This window comes from Theobroma cacao, chromosome 1, assembly GCF_053813885.1.
Source record: "Theobroma cacao isolate CCN51 chromosome 1, ASM5381388v1, whole genome shotgun sequence".
Lineage (NCBI taxonomy): Eukaryota > Viridiplantae > Streptophyta > Magnoliopsida > Malvales > Malvaceae > Theobroma > Theobroma cacao.
The window spans coordinates 580,080-596,185 of NC_142639.1; the positions used below are offsets into that span (position 1 = coordinate 580,080).

At 36.8% G+C, this 16,106-nt stretch overlaps 3 protein-coding genes across 4 annotated transcripts; all 3 read left to right on the forward strand.

The window, feature by feature from the left end:
• The first annotated feature begins 2,746 nt into the window (after positions 1–2,746).
• On the forward strand, positions 2,747–5,596 carry LOC18610712 (early-responsive to dehydration stress protein (ERD4)). The gene has a single exon (XM_007046542.3). It carries the CDS (start codon positions 2,948–2,950, stop codon positions 5,360–5,362), a length of 2,415 nt encoding a protein of 804 aa, XP_007046604.3. The 5' UTR covers positions 2,747–2,947; the 3' UTR covers positions 5,363–5,596.
• Positions 5,597–9,284: 3,688 nt separating this feature from the next.
• Positions 9,285–9,953, forward strand: LOC18610713 (uncharacterized). Of its 2 annotated transcripts, none has more exons than XM_088803053.1 (3): positions 9,285–9,463; positions 9,617–9,668; positions 9,762–9,953. In XM_088803053.1, exons 1-3 carry the CDS (start codon positions 9,285–9,287, stop codon positions 9,951–9,953), a joined length of 423 nt encoding a protein of 140 aa, XP_088659179.1. The 2 variants fall into 2 exon arrangements, with proteins under 2 accessions (XP_088659179.1, XP_007046605.3); XM_007046543.3 differs by having other exon boundaries at positions 9,285–9,442.
• A 776-nt stretch (positions 9,954–10,729) lies between these two features.
• LOC18610714 (Eukaryotic aspartyl protease family protein) lies at positions 10,730–14,311 on the forward strand. The gene is made up of 10 exons (XM_007046544.3): positions 10,730–11,269; positions 11,375–11,510; positions 11,934–12,169; positions 12,304–12,528; positions 12,646–12,781; positions 12,868–12,941; positions 13,029–13,128; positions 13,218–13,275; positions 13,618–13,689; positions 13,782–14,311. Exons 1-10 carry the CDS (start codon positions 10,971–10,973, stop codon positions 14,000–14,002), a joined length of 1,557 nt encoding a protein of 518 aa, XP_007046606.2. The 5' UTR covers positions 10,730–10,970; the 3' UTR covers positions 14,003–14,311.
• The last annotated feature ends 1,795 nt before the right edge of the window (positions 14,312–16,106 follow it).

Consider the following 16,106-nt stretch of genomic DNA (forward strand, 5'->3'; position numbering starts at 1 on the left):
TGTAAGGAAGATTTAGCTTTGGTTTTAATGGATCATAACAATAACATATGCTAAAACTAGATTTGACAATGTTTTTATTTTTAACATAAAAATATATTATAAAAAAATAAATTTTAACATAAAAATATATTAACAATCAAAATCAATAATAATTAAGTAGTGTTGGGTTTTTTTAATTATTATGTGTAGTTTGGGGCATTACTCTTTGTATCTAACAAGTAAAAAAAGAAAAAAGATATTATTATACAAGGTGACTCATACCAATAGGTGCCCAACAGCCCAAGTCTCTGGAAAGCAAAAGCCACACGTGTGCAGCAAATTAAACACCAAGTGGCAAATGTTGTGTGGGATTTGTTGTCCGCAGAAAAAAATCTGGTCTCGCACATGTGCCTGCGGTCGTGCTGTGCCACCTTCCACTTCCAACACAGTAATCCCAAAACATTAAAAATTAAATTATATAAATAAATAAATAAATAAAAACCCTCTGTCTCTCTCTGCCACTGCCCACTGGGCAGTGCAAAATCCAACTGGGTTTGTGTCTGTCTGAACGAAATCCAGCTATGTTCAAAACATTTGTTTAAAAGTAAAAAAGACAAATTTAGTTTTATTTAAGAATGTAATTAATTTTTCTTTCTTTCCTTTTTTTTCCATTAGCCTATGACTCGTTGGGATCTGCGTCAGGGGGATGGGGCTGATTAATTAACTCTGCCGTCCAGTAGAGGAAGATTATCTGCGCTTTCCTTGCCTGCCTTGGGTTTAAGCTTTCAAATGCAATTAACCCTTAATGTTAATTGCATGTGCTTTGGCATAGAAATTCTTCGTACATTTTTTTTATATGCAAATGAATCAGAATTAATTACAAAATTTAATTAGATAAGATCGGAAAGGTCAGGAAAATAATTTGAATCTCTCACAAATTCACATCGCAACACGTGTAAGATAGTATTTTTCTATAACCACATTAATTGAGGAAGTTAATTAAGAGGTAGACGCGGGTATCAAGTCAAATAATATAATCCGTTGAGATTTTTATCTATAATTCTTTTTTTTTATTTATTTTTGAAGATTTTGAGTGCGGGTCAACATCGAGTAGATTAAATTTCAAGAGAATTTAATTCGTCATTAGAAATTCAATAAAATGATAAAAAAAAAAACGGGGGGTGAGGGTTGAAAATTAGATTGTCAAAGTCCCTTTTAATGCAAATGATAATGATATGTTTGAAAGTGTGAAAAGCGTTGGTCTGCCAAAAGTATTAGCCGCCCATTCAAAGATGGAAAGAAAAAACGAAAATCTGACCCTAAAACAACTAAAACATGGAAGAAAACACCAATGCAGATATGAAAGAGATGGATCCACAAGGTACGGATTCACATTGTTTAGTCAAATCTTGGAGGAAAACTGAAATTAGCTCTTCTTCATCTTTCGCTTTCGACCATATTGCAGGTGTCGGAAGTCAGGTTTCGATGACGACGAATGAGGTGTAAAAATGAATCCATTTTAAGATTCTCGAATCTGTACAAAATCGAGACTCGAGAATTTTTCGTAGCAAATTGTAAGAACCACCCAAAACAGTTTAGGTCGGCAATTGGAAGGAAATTTGTGCTCGTACATCAAAAACCAATGAACTTAGGTCGGTAAGCATTGTTATAATTATTATGTATAGGAAACTTTAAATTAAGTGCATGTAGATGTTCGATTTTGGTTAAATAAAGTTGTTCGTATTACTATCATGAGCAACGAGAACAATTAAAACGAGTATAACCATTTTATCATTGAAATTAATTCATGATTATTCATAGGGTAAACTAATTATTTTATTCGGTTTAATCTCTTTTATTACTTACTGCTAGTAATATAAAACCATAATACTTAAAAATAGTTATGAATTTTTTAGAAACGTTTAAATAAGATTTTAATTTTTATTGAGTTCAATTAAGCATTTGTATTTTTATTTTAAATCAAATAATTCATTATAACTTATAGTTGATTAACTATTGCAAGTTATAATTGATATCACATATTGACATATTATAATTGATAATGACGTAATACGACGTCAATACCATGTTAACTCCAGATGAACATAAAATGACTGAGTAATATTTTAATTCATAACAGTTAATAAATTATTAATTATAAAGGTCTATTTGACTCAAAATAAAAATATATATTTTTTAAAATTTTTTTAAATAGTTTAAATTAAAAAAAAACATTTTGCTTAATATAAATAAGTTAATATAACATTAAAATGATAGTAATAAAGATAATTAAAATTCAAACTTGTTGCAATATTTAATCTTTCAATTTTGAGTGGTTAGTCAATTCCAAAAGGAAATTGAAAAAGATAACAGGAAAAAATGGGTTTGCCTAAATTGTTAAGAATCTTAGTGCTTTTTCTCTCTCATATACCATACTCAATAAAGAAAGAACAATAAGAAAGGGACAATAGAATTTTATTTCTATTGGCTGACATTTGAGCCCTACTTGCACATAAAGCAAACAACTTTTGTTTGTGAATTTGTTCTTGACATTCCATGTTGATAGGAGATTTTGGATTTATATTTAAGACCAATTTTTTAAAGTAAATTCAATTTCCATGCCCAAAAAAGAAAAAGGAATGGGCCAAGGTAAGATATTGAAATTTTAATGGGCCAAAAAGAAGGGCCCATTTTGAAGAAGTTCCAATTGAGCCCAAATAGTGGCCTATAACTAAAAGTGATCAATGATAGGGGTATTATTGCAAACAACTCTTTTGTTTCTGGGAGGAATCCATAATTCTGTTTATTCTTTTCTTTCTCTCTTTCGATTTCCTATTCCTTCTTCCAGCGCACAAAAACGAAAAACTACAAAAACTCCTTCCTACTTCCCCCTCCGTCCAATGAATCGAAATCCCAAAATCTTGTCACTGGAACCCTAAATTTTTTTTTACTCTCCGAGGAAATTTCGATGAACGAAACGCTTCCTCCTCCGCCGTCTCCTTCGTCAGACGGAGACGACGTGTTCGACGGCGCGTGGTATGGCAACATCCAATACCTTCTCAACATCTCAACCATCGGCCTTCTATGTTGTGTCCTCATCTTCCTCTTCCTCAAGCTCCGGAGCGACCACCGCCGCATCCCCGGACCATCTGCGCTCTTCGCTAAGCTCCTTGCCGTCTGGCACGCCACCGGCCGAGAGATTGCCCGCCACTGTGGAGCTGACGCCGCCCAATTCCTGTTAATTGAAGGCGGCAGCTTCGCTGTCCTCTTATCAGTCGCTGTTTTGGCTGTTTTCGTCTTGCTTCCGGTAAATCTCTACGGCGGAACAGCTCTATTAGGCGATCAGTTCTCCAAGACCACCGTAAGTCATATTAGTAAAGGGTCGGGGTTACTTTGGGTACATTTTATCTTTATGGTTTTTGTTGTTATTATTGTTCATTTTGGAATGTCTGCTGTTGAAGAAAGATTGAAAATTACTAGGTTTAGAGATGGGAATGGAAATTTAAGTGACCCGAACGTGAATTCAACTGCGATTTTCACGATTATGGTTCAGGGCTTGCCTAAGAGTTTAGGAGTTGACAAAAGTGTTTTGCTGGAGTATTTTCAATATAGATATCCAGGGAAAGTTTATAGGGTGATTCTGCCTATGGATTTATGCGCATTGGATGATTTAGCTACTGAATTAGTTAAGGTTAGGGATGAAATCACTTGGTTGGTGGTGAAAATTGATTCTCGTCTTTTACCGGAAGAAGGTGAAGATGAAGATGATGGGAATGGAGCTGAAGGGTTTGGGGGTAAGGTTCGTTGGTTGGGGAGGAAGGTGCAACGTGTTTTGGATCAGATTATGGAAAGATTTGGGTTTACTGATGAAGAGAAATTAAGGAAGTTGCAGGAATTGAGAGCTGAGTTAGAGACTGAATTAGCAGCTTATAAAGAAGGACGTGCACAGGGTGCTGGGGTTGCTTTTGTGATGTTTAAGGATGTATACACTGCAAATAAGGCAGTTCAAGATTTTCGGAATGAGAAAAAGAGGCGATTTGGGAAGTTCTTCTCTGTCATGGAATTACAGTTGCAGAGGAACCAATGGAAAGTTGAACGAGCCCCATTGGCCACTGATATTTACTGGAACCACTTGGGATCAACAAAATTATCACTGAAACTGCGGAGAGTGTTTGTAAACACATGTTTGCTGTTAATGCTTTTGTTCTTCAGTTCTCCACTTGCAGTAATCACTGCCGTGCAGAGTGCTGCACGGATTATTAATGCTGAAGCAATTGATAATGCACAGTTGTGGTTGGCCTGGGTGCAAAGTTCGAGCTGGCTTGCATCCCTAACCTTTCAATTTTTGCCCAATGTTATTATATTTGTTAGCATGTATATAGTGGTCCCTTCAGCCCTTTCTTATCTTTCCAAGTTTGAACGGCATCTCACAGTATCTAGTGAGCAAAGAGCAGCATTGCTGAAGATGGTTTGCTTCTTCCTTGTCAATCTGATCCTACTGAGGGCCCTCGTTGAGTCATCATTAGAAAGTGCAATCCTACGGATGGGTCGGTGCTATTTGGATGGAGAAGACTGCAAGAGAATTGAGCAATACATGAGTGCCTCATTCTTGTCGAGATCTTGCCTTTCTTCTCTTGCATTTCTAATCACAAGTACATTCTTGGGAATATCATATGATCTGCTGGCTCCAATTCCTTGGATAAAGAAGAAGCTTCAGAAGTTTCGGAAGAATGACATGCTCCAGTTGGTCCCAGAAAACAGGGAGGAGTACCCATTAGAAAATCAAGACCTGAATAGTCTTCGGAGACCGCTGATGCCTGAAACTGTGTTTGACACTCCTAGGATGAGTGAAATTGACATTGAGGGGCAAGATCTTTCTGTATATCCGATCAGCCGAACCTCACCTATACCCAAGCAGACATTTGATTTTGCACAGTACTATGCATTTAATTTGACAATATTCGCCTTGACCATGATATATTCTTCATTTGCTCCACTTGTGGTGCCAGTAGGTGCGGTTTATTTTGGATATAGGTATGTGGTTGATAAGTACAACTTTCTGTTTGTATATAGAGTCCGGGGATTTCCTGCTGGCAATGATGGAAGGCTGATGGATACAGTGTTGTGTATTGTGCGGTTCTGCGTTGATTTATTCCTCCTGTCAATGCTCTTATTCTTTTCAGTCAAAGGAGATTCCACAAAGCTGCAAGCCATATTTACACTTGGATTACTAGTAATTTACAAACTATTGCCTTCTGATAATGATAGTTTTCAACCAGCCCTTTTGGAAGGCATGCAAAATATAGACAGCACTATTGATGGACCCATTGATTATGAGGTTTTCTCACAACCCAGATTTGATTGGGATACGTATAATTTATGATTAAGGCATTGACATGTTCACCAATTAATTAATTCACGATTTGTGCGGCGGCTCTCTGTGGCCTTTAAGAAAGTCTTTTTTTTTCTTTTTAAATGTGTAAGCGTCCATGTGTGTATAATAGTTCCTGTCTTTTTTTCTGTTTTTTTTTACTATTTGTTTTTGGTTTATCGTGCAAGAATACAACTAACTAGATAATGGTTGACTTTTTGGTAATGAATAGATCTTGACTAACAATTGTGTCAAACGTCCTACAATGTTGTTATCCTACATAATTATATGCAGTCTTGCTTCTGATTTAGTTTTTGCTAGTGGGCATATTTTATCTGAATAAATACTTAAATAGCTGTCTGGAGTAGCATGGAAACTTTTTAACAGGATGATGTAGGCTATTCAATCTTCATACCATGTAACTATTTTGAACTTGGGATCTTAGTTACAATAGTGAAGGATGCATATATGTCAGAAGTCCAGTTGTTAAAGTGTTAAAGCTTCTGATGTAGGGGTTCGTTGGCAGGTTTTTGGGTCCTTGATTAATTGCATTTTGTTTCAGACACATGTAACAAGTTACATTTTGTAGCAACATATTGATTAATTTTGCATTATCTTAGATCATCCATTCTTGTTGATTATAATGAATTGAAATTTTCAAATCACGTTCTGCACTTGTTATTCAGTTCCCTGGTATATTTGCATTTACGAGCATTAGGCTAGGAAAGTTTTAAATTTCAGTCTGTAGAGTGCAAAGATTCATGGAAAGTTACATGCACCCATGAACATGTCAGATAATGGATTGAAGTTCTAACTGACTGTGTGCGTTCCCTTCTGAATATGACTCATGATTGATAGTCCAATTGGAACAAGGAAATGCACATTACAATCTTGTGTATGTGGGGTGTTATTTTGTGATCTCTCATTAAATTTACTGCAGTCTGAGGTGGTATCCTCAGAAATCCATGGCTTGTATTCCTCATTTTTGCACAAGTACGAATGGTTCCCTGGAGTACTAAACTATTAGGTTGAGAAAAGAATGTCATATCAAGCAATTATATGAACATGCATAGAAAGGATTGGAAAATACAGAATCAACCACGTTTGTGGAGTTTCACATCATGATGGTGATGTGCATCAATCTGTTCATTCAGTTTCCAAGTCATAAATCCAACTGCTAAATGTTGATTTCTAAAAATTTATCTTTTGCTTGTGCAATATGGGATATGTTCAATTTGAATGCAAGATATAAGCAAAGATTACGTGCAAGTGGACACCATCACGACAAGTAGTAAAGTGATGAGTTGAAGTGTTGATCCTCAAGGAGTTGATATAATAATTGTTGCTAACTACTAAAATTAAAACAAATTAATTTTATCAAAGTATCAAATTTTAACTATGATAAAAAAAAAATGTAATCAAATTAACTAACTCTAAATTAAGTGGTGCAAAAAATAAATTGAGGTGGAATCAATGTTCTAATATTCTACGATTATGGTATCGTTTAATATTTCACTTGGAATTGGGTTTAGTTAATTACTTAATCTCAATGAAAGTTGATGTTAGTCTAGAATCTTAAGGTATGTATAATTCTCGGTCGAGATATTACACACTTACTTAACCTAATTGAATCACTATATGTCTATAGGAGACAACTAGAATAAGCTCTTTAAGTCAAGACTCTACAAGTTGACCATATGTGGCAATTAAATGTATGTCTAATCTAATTGCACATTAAAACACTAAAATTCCTTTTTAAGTGTTTTAAACACACATTATCCAATTCAAGGTTTAATTTAGACTAACTCTTTCAAGTGTCATTTAAATACCTAAGCTCATTTAAATGGTGATCAAGTAAATAAATGGACGTTAAATTCAAATTTGGGTAAACATCAATATTTTTAACGAGACTAAGCAACCAACCAACCAAATTTCAAATTACATATTAAACTCAATCATAATTCTAGATTAATAATTTTAGCTGAACATTTAAAAAAGAAGAGTACACAATACAACAAACAAAATCATTGTTTTACAAAATCAGATAGAGAGAGAAATATTCAAATCTAGAGAGAGATGTTCTGTTGCAGCTTTACAAGCTCTAGCCCTTGAATCTTCTTCTCTTTCTCGTTTTGCTTCTGCCTCTTCTTGCCCAAAGTGTCTTCCGAATCCCCCTCTTTTTCTGTGCAAAGCTTCCTATTTATACTCCCCTCTTCTTTCAGCCTTGACCTAGAATCTCATGCAAAGTATATTTCATTTTCTGACGTGTTCTCGCGGCAGCGAGATTCTTGCTGACTTGGCATTGCAAAGATCTTCATTTTCACTGCACTGAGATTGAATTCTCGCTGCAGCGAAAATCCTCCTACCTTAGCGCCCTGTTTCTCACTGCAGCGAGAAACTCTCCATCTGGACATTCTTGTTACTGCAACTTTGAGCTTTCTGCTTCCATGTTCTCCTCCTTCAAGCTGCCTAGTGTGGAGTAGTTGTGATCCTCACTTTCAGCTTCTCTTTCGGCTCCATGATTCCTTCAACATCAAGAGGTTCAATAGGTTGATTTAAGAGATTTTGAAAAGAAATGAAGATAAAATTATCTAAATGATACTAAACAACCTAAAAGTTAACTTATACTAAAAAGCATGCAAATTTACTAAAAACTATGTAGAAAATTAAAAGAATAAGCAGAATTTATGCTCCAAAAAGTATCCTGTGATAACTCTATATAATAGAGTTATCACTAAAGTACTCGAGTTCCAATAGGTTCTGATGGTATCCCGGTGCATAAAATTTATGAATGAACACTTATCTGTTCTCTCTTTGTTCTGTGGATGTTTTGACCTTGGCTTGTACAATAAATAAAACTGTAGATGCAGGGGGGGTGTGGGTTTGGGTTCCATCACCTGCACCTTTTATCCTTCTCGAGTCTTTTTTCCTCTTCCTCTTTCTAGGCATGCCTAACTGGAAGAGAGTTGCTTGCGAGTGCTTGTATTTAGTCAGTTTTCTATTTAATTGTTGATGCAAAATTGGGGTGTTGATGCTGCATAAGCTTATATTGGTACCGGAAAAAGAACCATCTATTTGTTGGCTAGGTTCAACCTGGTTACCTGTTAGGCAGGGCAAGATGAATACTAAAAAGAAAGGCAGGCTAATTTCCCTTCACTTCCTTTGGGAAATGGAGACGTATGAATTTGGGGATCTGGAAGCCTGTTGATGTAGAAAGTCTGAAAGGAGTGAAAGGGAATTCAACATTCTTTCTCTTGTCAGCCTTCAGCAGTTCTTAGATCGTGATTCATATTGCGGAGATTAGTTCTTTTATGTATTTTATTACAACGGTTATCACGATATTTGCCACTAAGCAAGAAAAGATAGTATATTATCAAAAGCGGAAAACAGGGTCCAAAGTACCCGATAATCCATGCTGCAAACGTGACTTTTGAGGATTCATGGCTATATGGGAGTTTTCATCAAAAGCCTTGTATTTGTCAGAGCAGAATGGTATATGTATGAGATAATGAGAAAATATATGTGAGAATCAAACTAGATAATTCCTGAAATGGGAGGAGAAAAGTTCCATGGGAGGAAACTTGGATGAAATTATTTGTGGGCAAAGATGAGAAATGGAGGAAAACTAGGAGATCAATGCCAACTAGTCAAGAGTCTAAAGAACTGTCCTACTTCTACTCTTAGCCAAGCAAATGGAATTTCTCCTTCACTTGTGCAAGGTCTGCAACCCAATGCGGCTTCACTGATCAGTAATCCCTCTCTCTCTCTCTCTCTCTGTGTCTTGGGGTGGCTAGTCTTTATATTAAAGGACGGTTTTTATTTATTGCCATTTGAATGAGAGATTAATAAATAAGTCACAAGTTTCTGTGTTTTGCTTGTGACTGCGATTTTGTTTTTACTTCTTTCTTTGGAGAGGAAGGCAGGAGAGAGAACTATGCAGCATTTACCGGTTAAAAGCAACCTTCTTCATTCAGGTTCAGAGACGACCAACATTGTCTTTGGAGGTGATGAGCAGCCCCTTTGCCCGAAACCTCGCCGCCTTGGACCTCCCATTCCTGAGTTTCTCAAGCCCCTCAGATGCAGCAAGCACAGGTTTGATTGCCATGTTACAAAGTTCCTCTATTTTCTCCTTTCTCGTTTTCCTTTGTTTAACTTTATCACAAATGTTCTGGAAAAAGGGTTGTTCCTTAATCAAATTTATGTTAAGGAAGCCTGCAATTGTCCAACCTCTGAAATATGAACTCATTTGTTCTCTTCTGTAATCAGCCAACCCAATACTGATGGGAGAAGTGGAGTTCTGAACATGATCGCTGAGAAGGTTAAATATTTCTTTCAAAGTAATCAAAATGAGAAAAACTATACATTTTTTGATGATTTCTAATAGCTTCATATATATGAATTCCCCATGCAGACAGGTGATGGAAGAGAATCAGTAGCATGCACCGGCTGCTCTCCATCCTGTTATTCAGGTTCACCTCCGGGGAGAACAGGTAATCCCTTGGTTCACGACGTGCACTTCATTCATCAAATGGAGCTTCTTTCGCCCTTCACTCGAACTAAGCTTTCAGATAAATTTGGCATCACCTCTGCCTCTCCCGTTTGAGCATCAGAAATGGTCCACAGCAGAAAGCCCGGATTTCTTGCAGTGGAAGCACCCTTCTTTTGTGGGGTTTTTTTTGGTATCCTAACTTTAGTACTACCATGCCTTCTTTTTCTAATGTAATTGTGGGATTTTTTCTTTGTAAATATCATAAGTTGAATGGTATCAGAATATCAGATGTGCCTTGTACATATAAAATGTTATCATCATCACGCAATGGTTTCAGATTTCTTAATTGTTTCAAGTTGGATGAGTATTTCCTTTCACACCTCCATTTTTCTTTTTGAATGACATGTTTCAGAGGAGTCACCTGGTGGATGGTGCCCCTTTGGTAAAAGAAATGGCAATCCTCCCTTTCCTGGTATTTCAGTTATTCACATTTCTTCTCTTTCTGTCAACCCTTTATTCCAAATTGGATACCTTTGTAATCCTTTCACATTTCTTTCATCACCCAGAGGTTTCCTTCAATGAAGTTCCAAAGTTCCTCCTCTGAATACATATGCAAATCTATACCCCAAGCTTTTCACAACAGACCGATCAGAAAAGCTTTCTGGCTGTATTAACATGTGAAAACCAGTCAGTTGGATCCTAACTAACTAAATGAGCACTGAAAAGAGTGTAATTAAGGAAAGAGAATGAGAGAAGAAGCAAGAAACAGGACAAAAAGAAAACTGGGAAAAAGACCCACCTGCCCGTTCAAAGTCCTTAACTGTCAAAACAATAAAAAGGGAAAGTAGGCCCCAAAGTCCACATGCAATGCTACAGTTTCACTTCCACTGTAACAGCAAGAACAAACACCGCATTTCACTTCAAAATCCTCTGAACAGAAAGAAAATACTAAAATAATATTTCTCTCATTGAAAACTAAAGCAACCCAAGGCCAAGATCCAAACCCAATCCTTTTTTTTTTTTTGGATATCCTTCAGTTTTTCAACTTGCAACTGGCCTTTTTTTTTTGTCCAAATGCAAATCTTTGTAGAATCTCCACTGCAATTCTCCTGAGATAGCTACTAAAGAAAAATGGTGTCTTTGTTAAAGACAGTCTTTTTATTCTTGATGCCAATCTGGGTCTTAAGCTTTAAGCTCAGCTATGGCCGAATCTTCACTTTCAAGATGCACCACCGTTTCTCCGAACCCGTCAAGAACTGGTCCAACTCCACTGGAAAACTCTCTCATTGGCCTGTAAAAGGCTCTTTTGAATACTACGCCGTTTTAGCTCACCGTGATCGCCTCCTCCGCGGCCGCCAGCTCTCTGGTATTAATGCACCCATTTCTTTCTCTGATGGCAACTCCACTTTCCGAATCAGCTCTTTAGGGTTGTAAGAATCTTTTTGCCTTTTCCTTTTTTTTGGTTGTTTTCTGGGAAGTTTTAAATTTAGGGTTTGTTGGTAAACTTTTTATTTTTGTAATCTTGTTTGGTACAGTTTACATTATACAACAGTGCAATTGGGGACTCCAGGGGTGAAGTTCATGGTGGCACTGGATACAGGGAGTGATCTTTTCTGGGTGCCCTGTGATTGCAACAAATGTGCTCCAACTGAAGGAACTACTTATGCTTCTGTATGCTTTCTTCTTTTTCTTTTCCATTATATTCTGATTTCCATTTTATGTTTTGTTGGCCTTTTCTTCATGTCCCTAATGCATTTGGAACTCTAAGAATGTTCTTCAACTGGTCCCAAAAGATGCAGTTCTGTTTCAAATTTGTCTGTTTGTAGCAAAAATTTTTGCACTCAGATCCTTCTTCTGTTCATTCTAGAAGTCAAATATGTTGTCCAAATAAGCATAGTAGTACATTTAAGAGTAGAAACTGTATCTCGTTGTGTTTAAATTGCTCCTTAAGATGCTCTAACAGTACAACTTTTGCACTAAATTGGTTCAGTGGGAAAAGTACGAGTGGGGCTTCTAGCGAACCAATTAGGTTCACCGATCACTTCCTTCACTAGTTGTATTGGTATTAAACTGTGCATTCTTTCTTGGTGGCAGGATTTTGAGCTTAGCATATATGACCCTAAAGGATCATCGACTAGCAAAAAGGTCACCTGCAACAGCAGCTTGTGTGCACTTCGTAACCAATGTCTCGGAACATTCAGTAATTGTCCTTATATGGTCTCTTACATGTCAGCTCAAACTTCTACTTCTGGGGTTCTAGTGGAGGATGTTCTTCACCTCACGACAGAAGATGGTCATCCAGAATTGGTCAAGGCATATGTCACATTTGGGTAAGCAATTTCTATATTCAGCTTAACCAGTACTTATTCTGTCATTCTTTCTTTATAAGGGCTCTGCGTAGGCCAATATTTTGTTTCTCAACTCTTGTCTAGGTTCAGATGAAAATGCAATATAAATTGTGCAGCTGTGGGCAGGTACAAAGCGGTTCATTCCTTGACGTTGCAGCTCCCAATGGTTTATTTGGGCTTGGCATGGAGAAGATATCAGTTCCCAGCATTCTATCACAGGAAGGTTTAACAGCTGATTCTTTCTCCATGTGTTTTGGACATGATGGAATTGGAAGGATCAGTTTTGGAGACAAAGGTAGTCCTGACCAGGAAGAGACCCCATTTAATCTTAACCCATCACGGTAAGTGGTAATTTTCTCATTTACTTGATGCTGGTCATCAGTGAATTTAGATTGGTGTATTTGCTGATGGAACATTTTATCTAATTGTCTAACATCTTGTCATGATTTATCTTGCAGTCCAACCTATAACATTACCATAACTCAAATTCGGGTGGGGACAACTTTAATTGATGATGATTTTACAGCTCTTTTTGATTCTGGGACCTCATTTACATACTTGGTTGACCCAACATATTCAAATCTTTCTGAGAATGTAAGTACTTCACATATTAAAAACCAATGGGACTTGATCCTACATTTACATGATGTCGCAACTTAGTAATTTATGCTCTTTTACAGTTCCATTCTCAAGCACAAGATAGGCGGCGTCCACCTGATTCAAGGATTCCCTTTGAGTACTGTTATGATATGAGGTCCGCTGTTTAGTCTTGTTCATATCTTCTTTTTCTCCGCTTAGGCTGAAGTCTGCACATCTTATCGTCTTTCTTTGTGGCATGCAGCCCTGATGCAAATGCCAGTTTAATACCTAGTATGAGTTTAACAATGAAAGGTGAAAGTCACTTTCCTGTGTATGACCCAATAATTGTCATTTCCACTCAGGTAGTGTCCTGCTCCTAGATTTTTTTACCTTTTTTGTTTTTCTTTACATGAAAAATTGCATTAAACAATTTGATCTCTAATATTTGCAGAGTAAACTTGTATACTGCTTGGCTGTCGTCAAGAGTACAGAACTGAATATTATTGGACGTAAGTCTTACATATTGCATGTGATTAATTGAGTGTTTCCACTGTGTTATAAAGTTGGAAGTGATTAAAAGACAAACATAGGTTTGCTTGATTTCTAGGAGTTTTATGCTTGTAATCTCACTTAAAAATTACAACACATAAATCTGGTTCCTTTATTGCCTGGCTGCCTGCATTAAAGAATGAAGATAGGTGAATTAGGCGATATAATTTTCACATTGCTTGATTTAATGAGGCTCATTGATGCACTTCTGTAGATGATGAATTAAAACCATCTCCACAATGATTTCTATTTCTCGATGAATCTATGTGTTTCCTTATTTGGCCGTTATTTCCTCTAAACAGAAAACTTTATGACTGGCTACCGTGTTGTGTTTGACCGAGAAAGATTTGTCTTGGGCTGGAAGAAGTTTGATTGTAAGTCATGCTTTTATTCATAAACATACCTTTCCTCTATGCCTTCATATATTGACCTTGGTTACTTACAGAATTCATTGGCTTTCATGCAGGTTATGACATTGATGAAACCAGTGCGTCCGTAGTAGAATCACATGCTGCCTCTGCGCCTCCTGCCTTTGCTGTCGGAATCCGTAATTATTCTACCCCAGAAGCAACAAAAGATATCGGGAAAAATAATTCTCACACTTCATTTGCATTGCGATCTTGCCATTTCCAAGTTTCTCCTCTGTCTTGCCTCGGATTTGTCTCCATATTGTCTCTATTATTGTAGGTATTTTTGGGCTACTTTCTCAAGCCAGTTGCAATCCCCTGCTGTAGCAAAATTTTGGGCTATATCCTCCTTTTATCTTCATAGAAATAGCAATGAAAACACCTTTACCAGTTCCCTAGCCGAAGCCATGGTATAGGATTCTTTGCATACGCCTCTACATGCGATTGTATCATTGCTTATCGTCCACATCTTTTCCTTTCCTTTTATTTTAGCAGAGAGTAGGTGTCATTGTTGTATTCTGAACAGCAACACAGAGACATTGTTCTCCATGTATAGCCACAATACAAGTTTAACACATTTTTGGTGGAATCACTCTCTAGCAGTAATCTAAGAATTTGTTTTTGCCAACCCAAAATTGTTGACATATTTGTATAACTGTGTGTTTCAATTTTTAACTTTGCAATCGAGGTTCCAGTTGCTGCTGGCAACAGTCCTAGCAGCAGCAACCTTACTTTTCTTGTCGTCTCCAGACCTAGTGTTACAGTTCTAAGGAGAAATCGTGAATCTCACACCAATTGTATATTAAAGAATGATTAAATATTTAAGTATTTATATCATTTTTAACTTGTAAAATATTTTTTGTGAGATAAAATTATAAAATTCAATGAATCAAAACGGATAATATTTTTTTGATATGAACTGTGATACTTACCATAAGCTACCCAAAACAAAGAACTGACCTTCTAGGCTGAGTTCTAACCAGGGCAGGTGCTGACTCTATGTATAATACTACAACAAACTTTAAGGGTGTAGAATTAAGCAAGTCATCGCCGACGTTGCTCGTGCCTTGCAGGCCCATCCAGGAACCTTCTGAAAGTCCTGTAAAATTATGAAAATTTGCTCTTTTCTCTCCACATTGCTTGCGTGTGACTAAAAACGTGATGAAATTGACTACTTGTCTATGATTTGGACAAATTACCAACCACAAGTTTTCCAAAGTCTTTGCTTTCTCACGCCCTGCCTTTGGTTAAGCGATTTCCCAGCTACCATGAACCATTTCTTTAATGAAATAATGCAAGTTTGCCTGCGTCACAGTTTCCTGACAAAAGCCATATATTGCTTCGTCGAGGTTGCCTCCCACTTTCTCTTTTGTCCCTTCCCATTCGAATTTTGTCCAAGTTGAAACCTTCAAACCTTAGAAAAAGTTGAATAAAGCACTTAATGGAACTTACACTAATCTTTTGCTGTTAATTAAATTAAAATAATAAGTAATAAATTCTACCTACACCGTTTATTATTTTAATTTTTTTCATGTAACATTTAGTATTTTTTTCTTAATTAATTTTTTATGAATAAATTCTGTTCGAAAAATATAATTTCACTCCAAAAAAATTAGTATATTAATTTTACGAGATATTATACAATATAAACTCTTTGAGAATAAAAACTTATCATTAAAACAAAATAAGAATACAATTGCCACGTGTAACGAGATGATGTGTCCGGGCCGCCCGTATGCTGCGCAGCGACAACCGGCCAGCGTGTTGTGAGGATGCGGATACGGTTGCGGCCACACGATTGAGAGTGTTCCACGTGTTTAAAGATCGTGGGGATGGGGACGTCGTTGTAAGCACAAAAGGAAGGCGAGAGAAATGTGTGCGTCCTTTGATATTTCAGTTTGACCAAAGCCAAAATGAAATTCCCCTTGATTGACGACGATGACGCGTTATTGGTAATCATCGGATTATCCGCGCCCCTCAATCAGTGCTTTATTAACTCGAAAGGAACCCTCCACATTAACCAATCTGATCAAAGTCGTAGAAATAAATGTTTGACGCGTGGCGTATGATGCGGGCTCTCATTTTTCCAGAAGGGAGATAGCGAGAGCTATCCCAAGCATGGACTACTTTTTATTCCTCCCCCCGTTTGCTTTCACAAACTAACCTCCAACCTCCCCCCGTCTTACCTATTTTTTTTTTCTTCGTACACTCCCTCCTATGTTTCCTTTTTCACCAACATGGCCTCTTTGTTTTACTTCCTTCTCGATTTAGATTTAATAATTTTAGACACGCTCGATTAACATCGTACCAGATCGATAAAATTAATTTAACTTGTGTAATAGTTGTATTAGTTATATAATATGTTAGATTTTTTTATATATTTA

What these genes read in the sequence shown, in the direction of transcription:
- LOC18610712 (XM_007046542.3), top strand. Translation starts at nt 2,948, where the DNA reads ATGAACGAAACGCTTCCTCCTCCGCCGTCTCCTTCGTCAGACGGAGAC.
- LOC18610713 (XM_088803053.1), top strand. Translation starts at nt 9,285, where the DNA reads ATGCAGCATTTACCGGTTAAAAGCAACCTTCTTCATTCAGGTTCAGAG. An exon ending in TTTGATTGCCATGTTACAAA is followed by an intron (nt 9,464 to 9,616) that starts GTTCCTCTATTT and finishes TTCTGTAATCAG; the next exon opens with CCAACCCAATACTGATGGGA. An exon ending in TGAACATGATCGCTGAGAAG is followed by an intron (nt 9,669 to 9,761) that starts GTTAAATATTTC and finishes TTCCCCATGCAG; the next exon opens with ACAGGTGATGGAAGAGAATC.
- LOC18610714 (XM_007046544.3), top strand. Translation starts at nt 10,971, where the DNA reads ATGGTGTCTTTGTTAAAGACAGTCTTTTTATTCTTGATGCCAATCTGG. An exon ending in CGAATCAGCTCTTTAGGGTT is followed by an intron (nt 11,270 to 11,374) that starts GTAAGAATCTTT and finishes TGTTTGGTACAG; the next exon opens with TTTACATTATACAACAGTGC. An exon ending in AAGGCATATGTCACATTTGG is followed by an intron (nt 12,170 to 12,303) that starts GTAAGCAATTTC and finishes TAAATTGTGCAG; the next exon opens with CTGTGGGCAGGTACAAAGCG.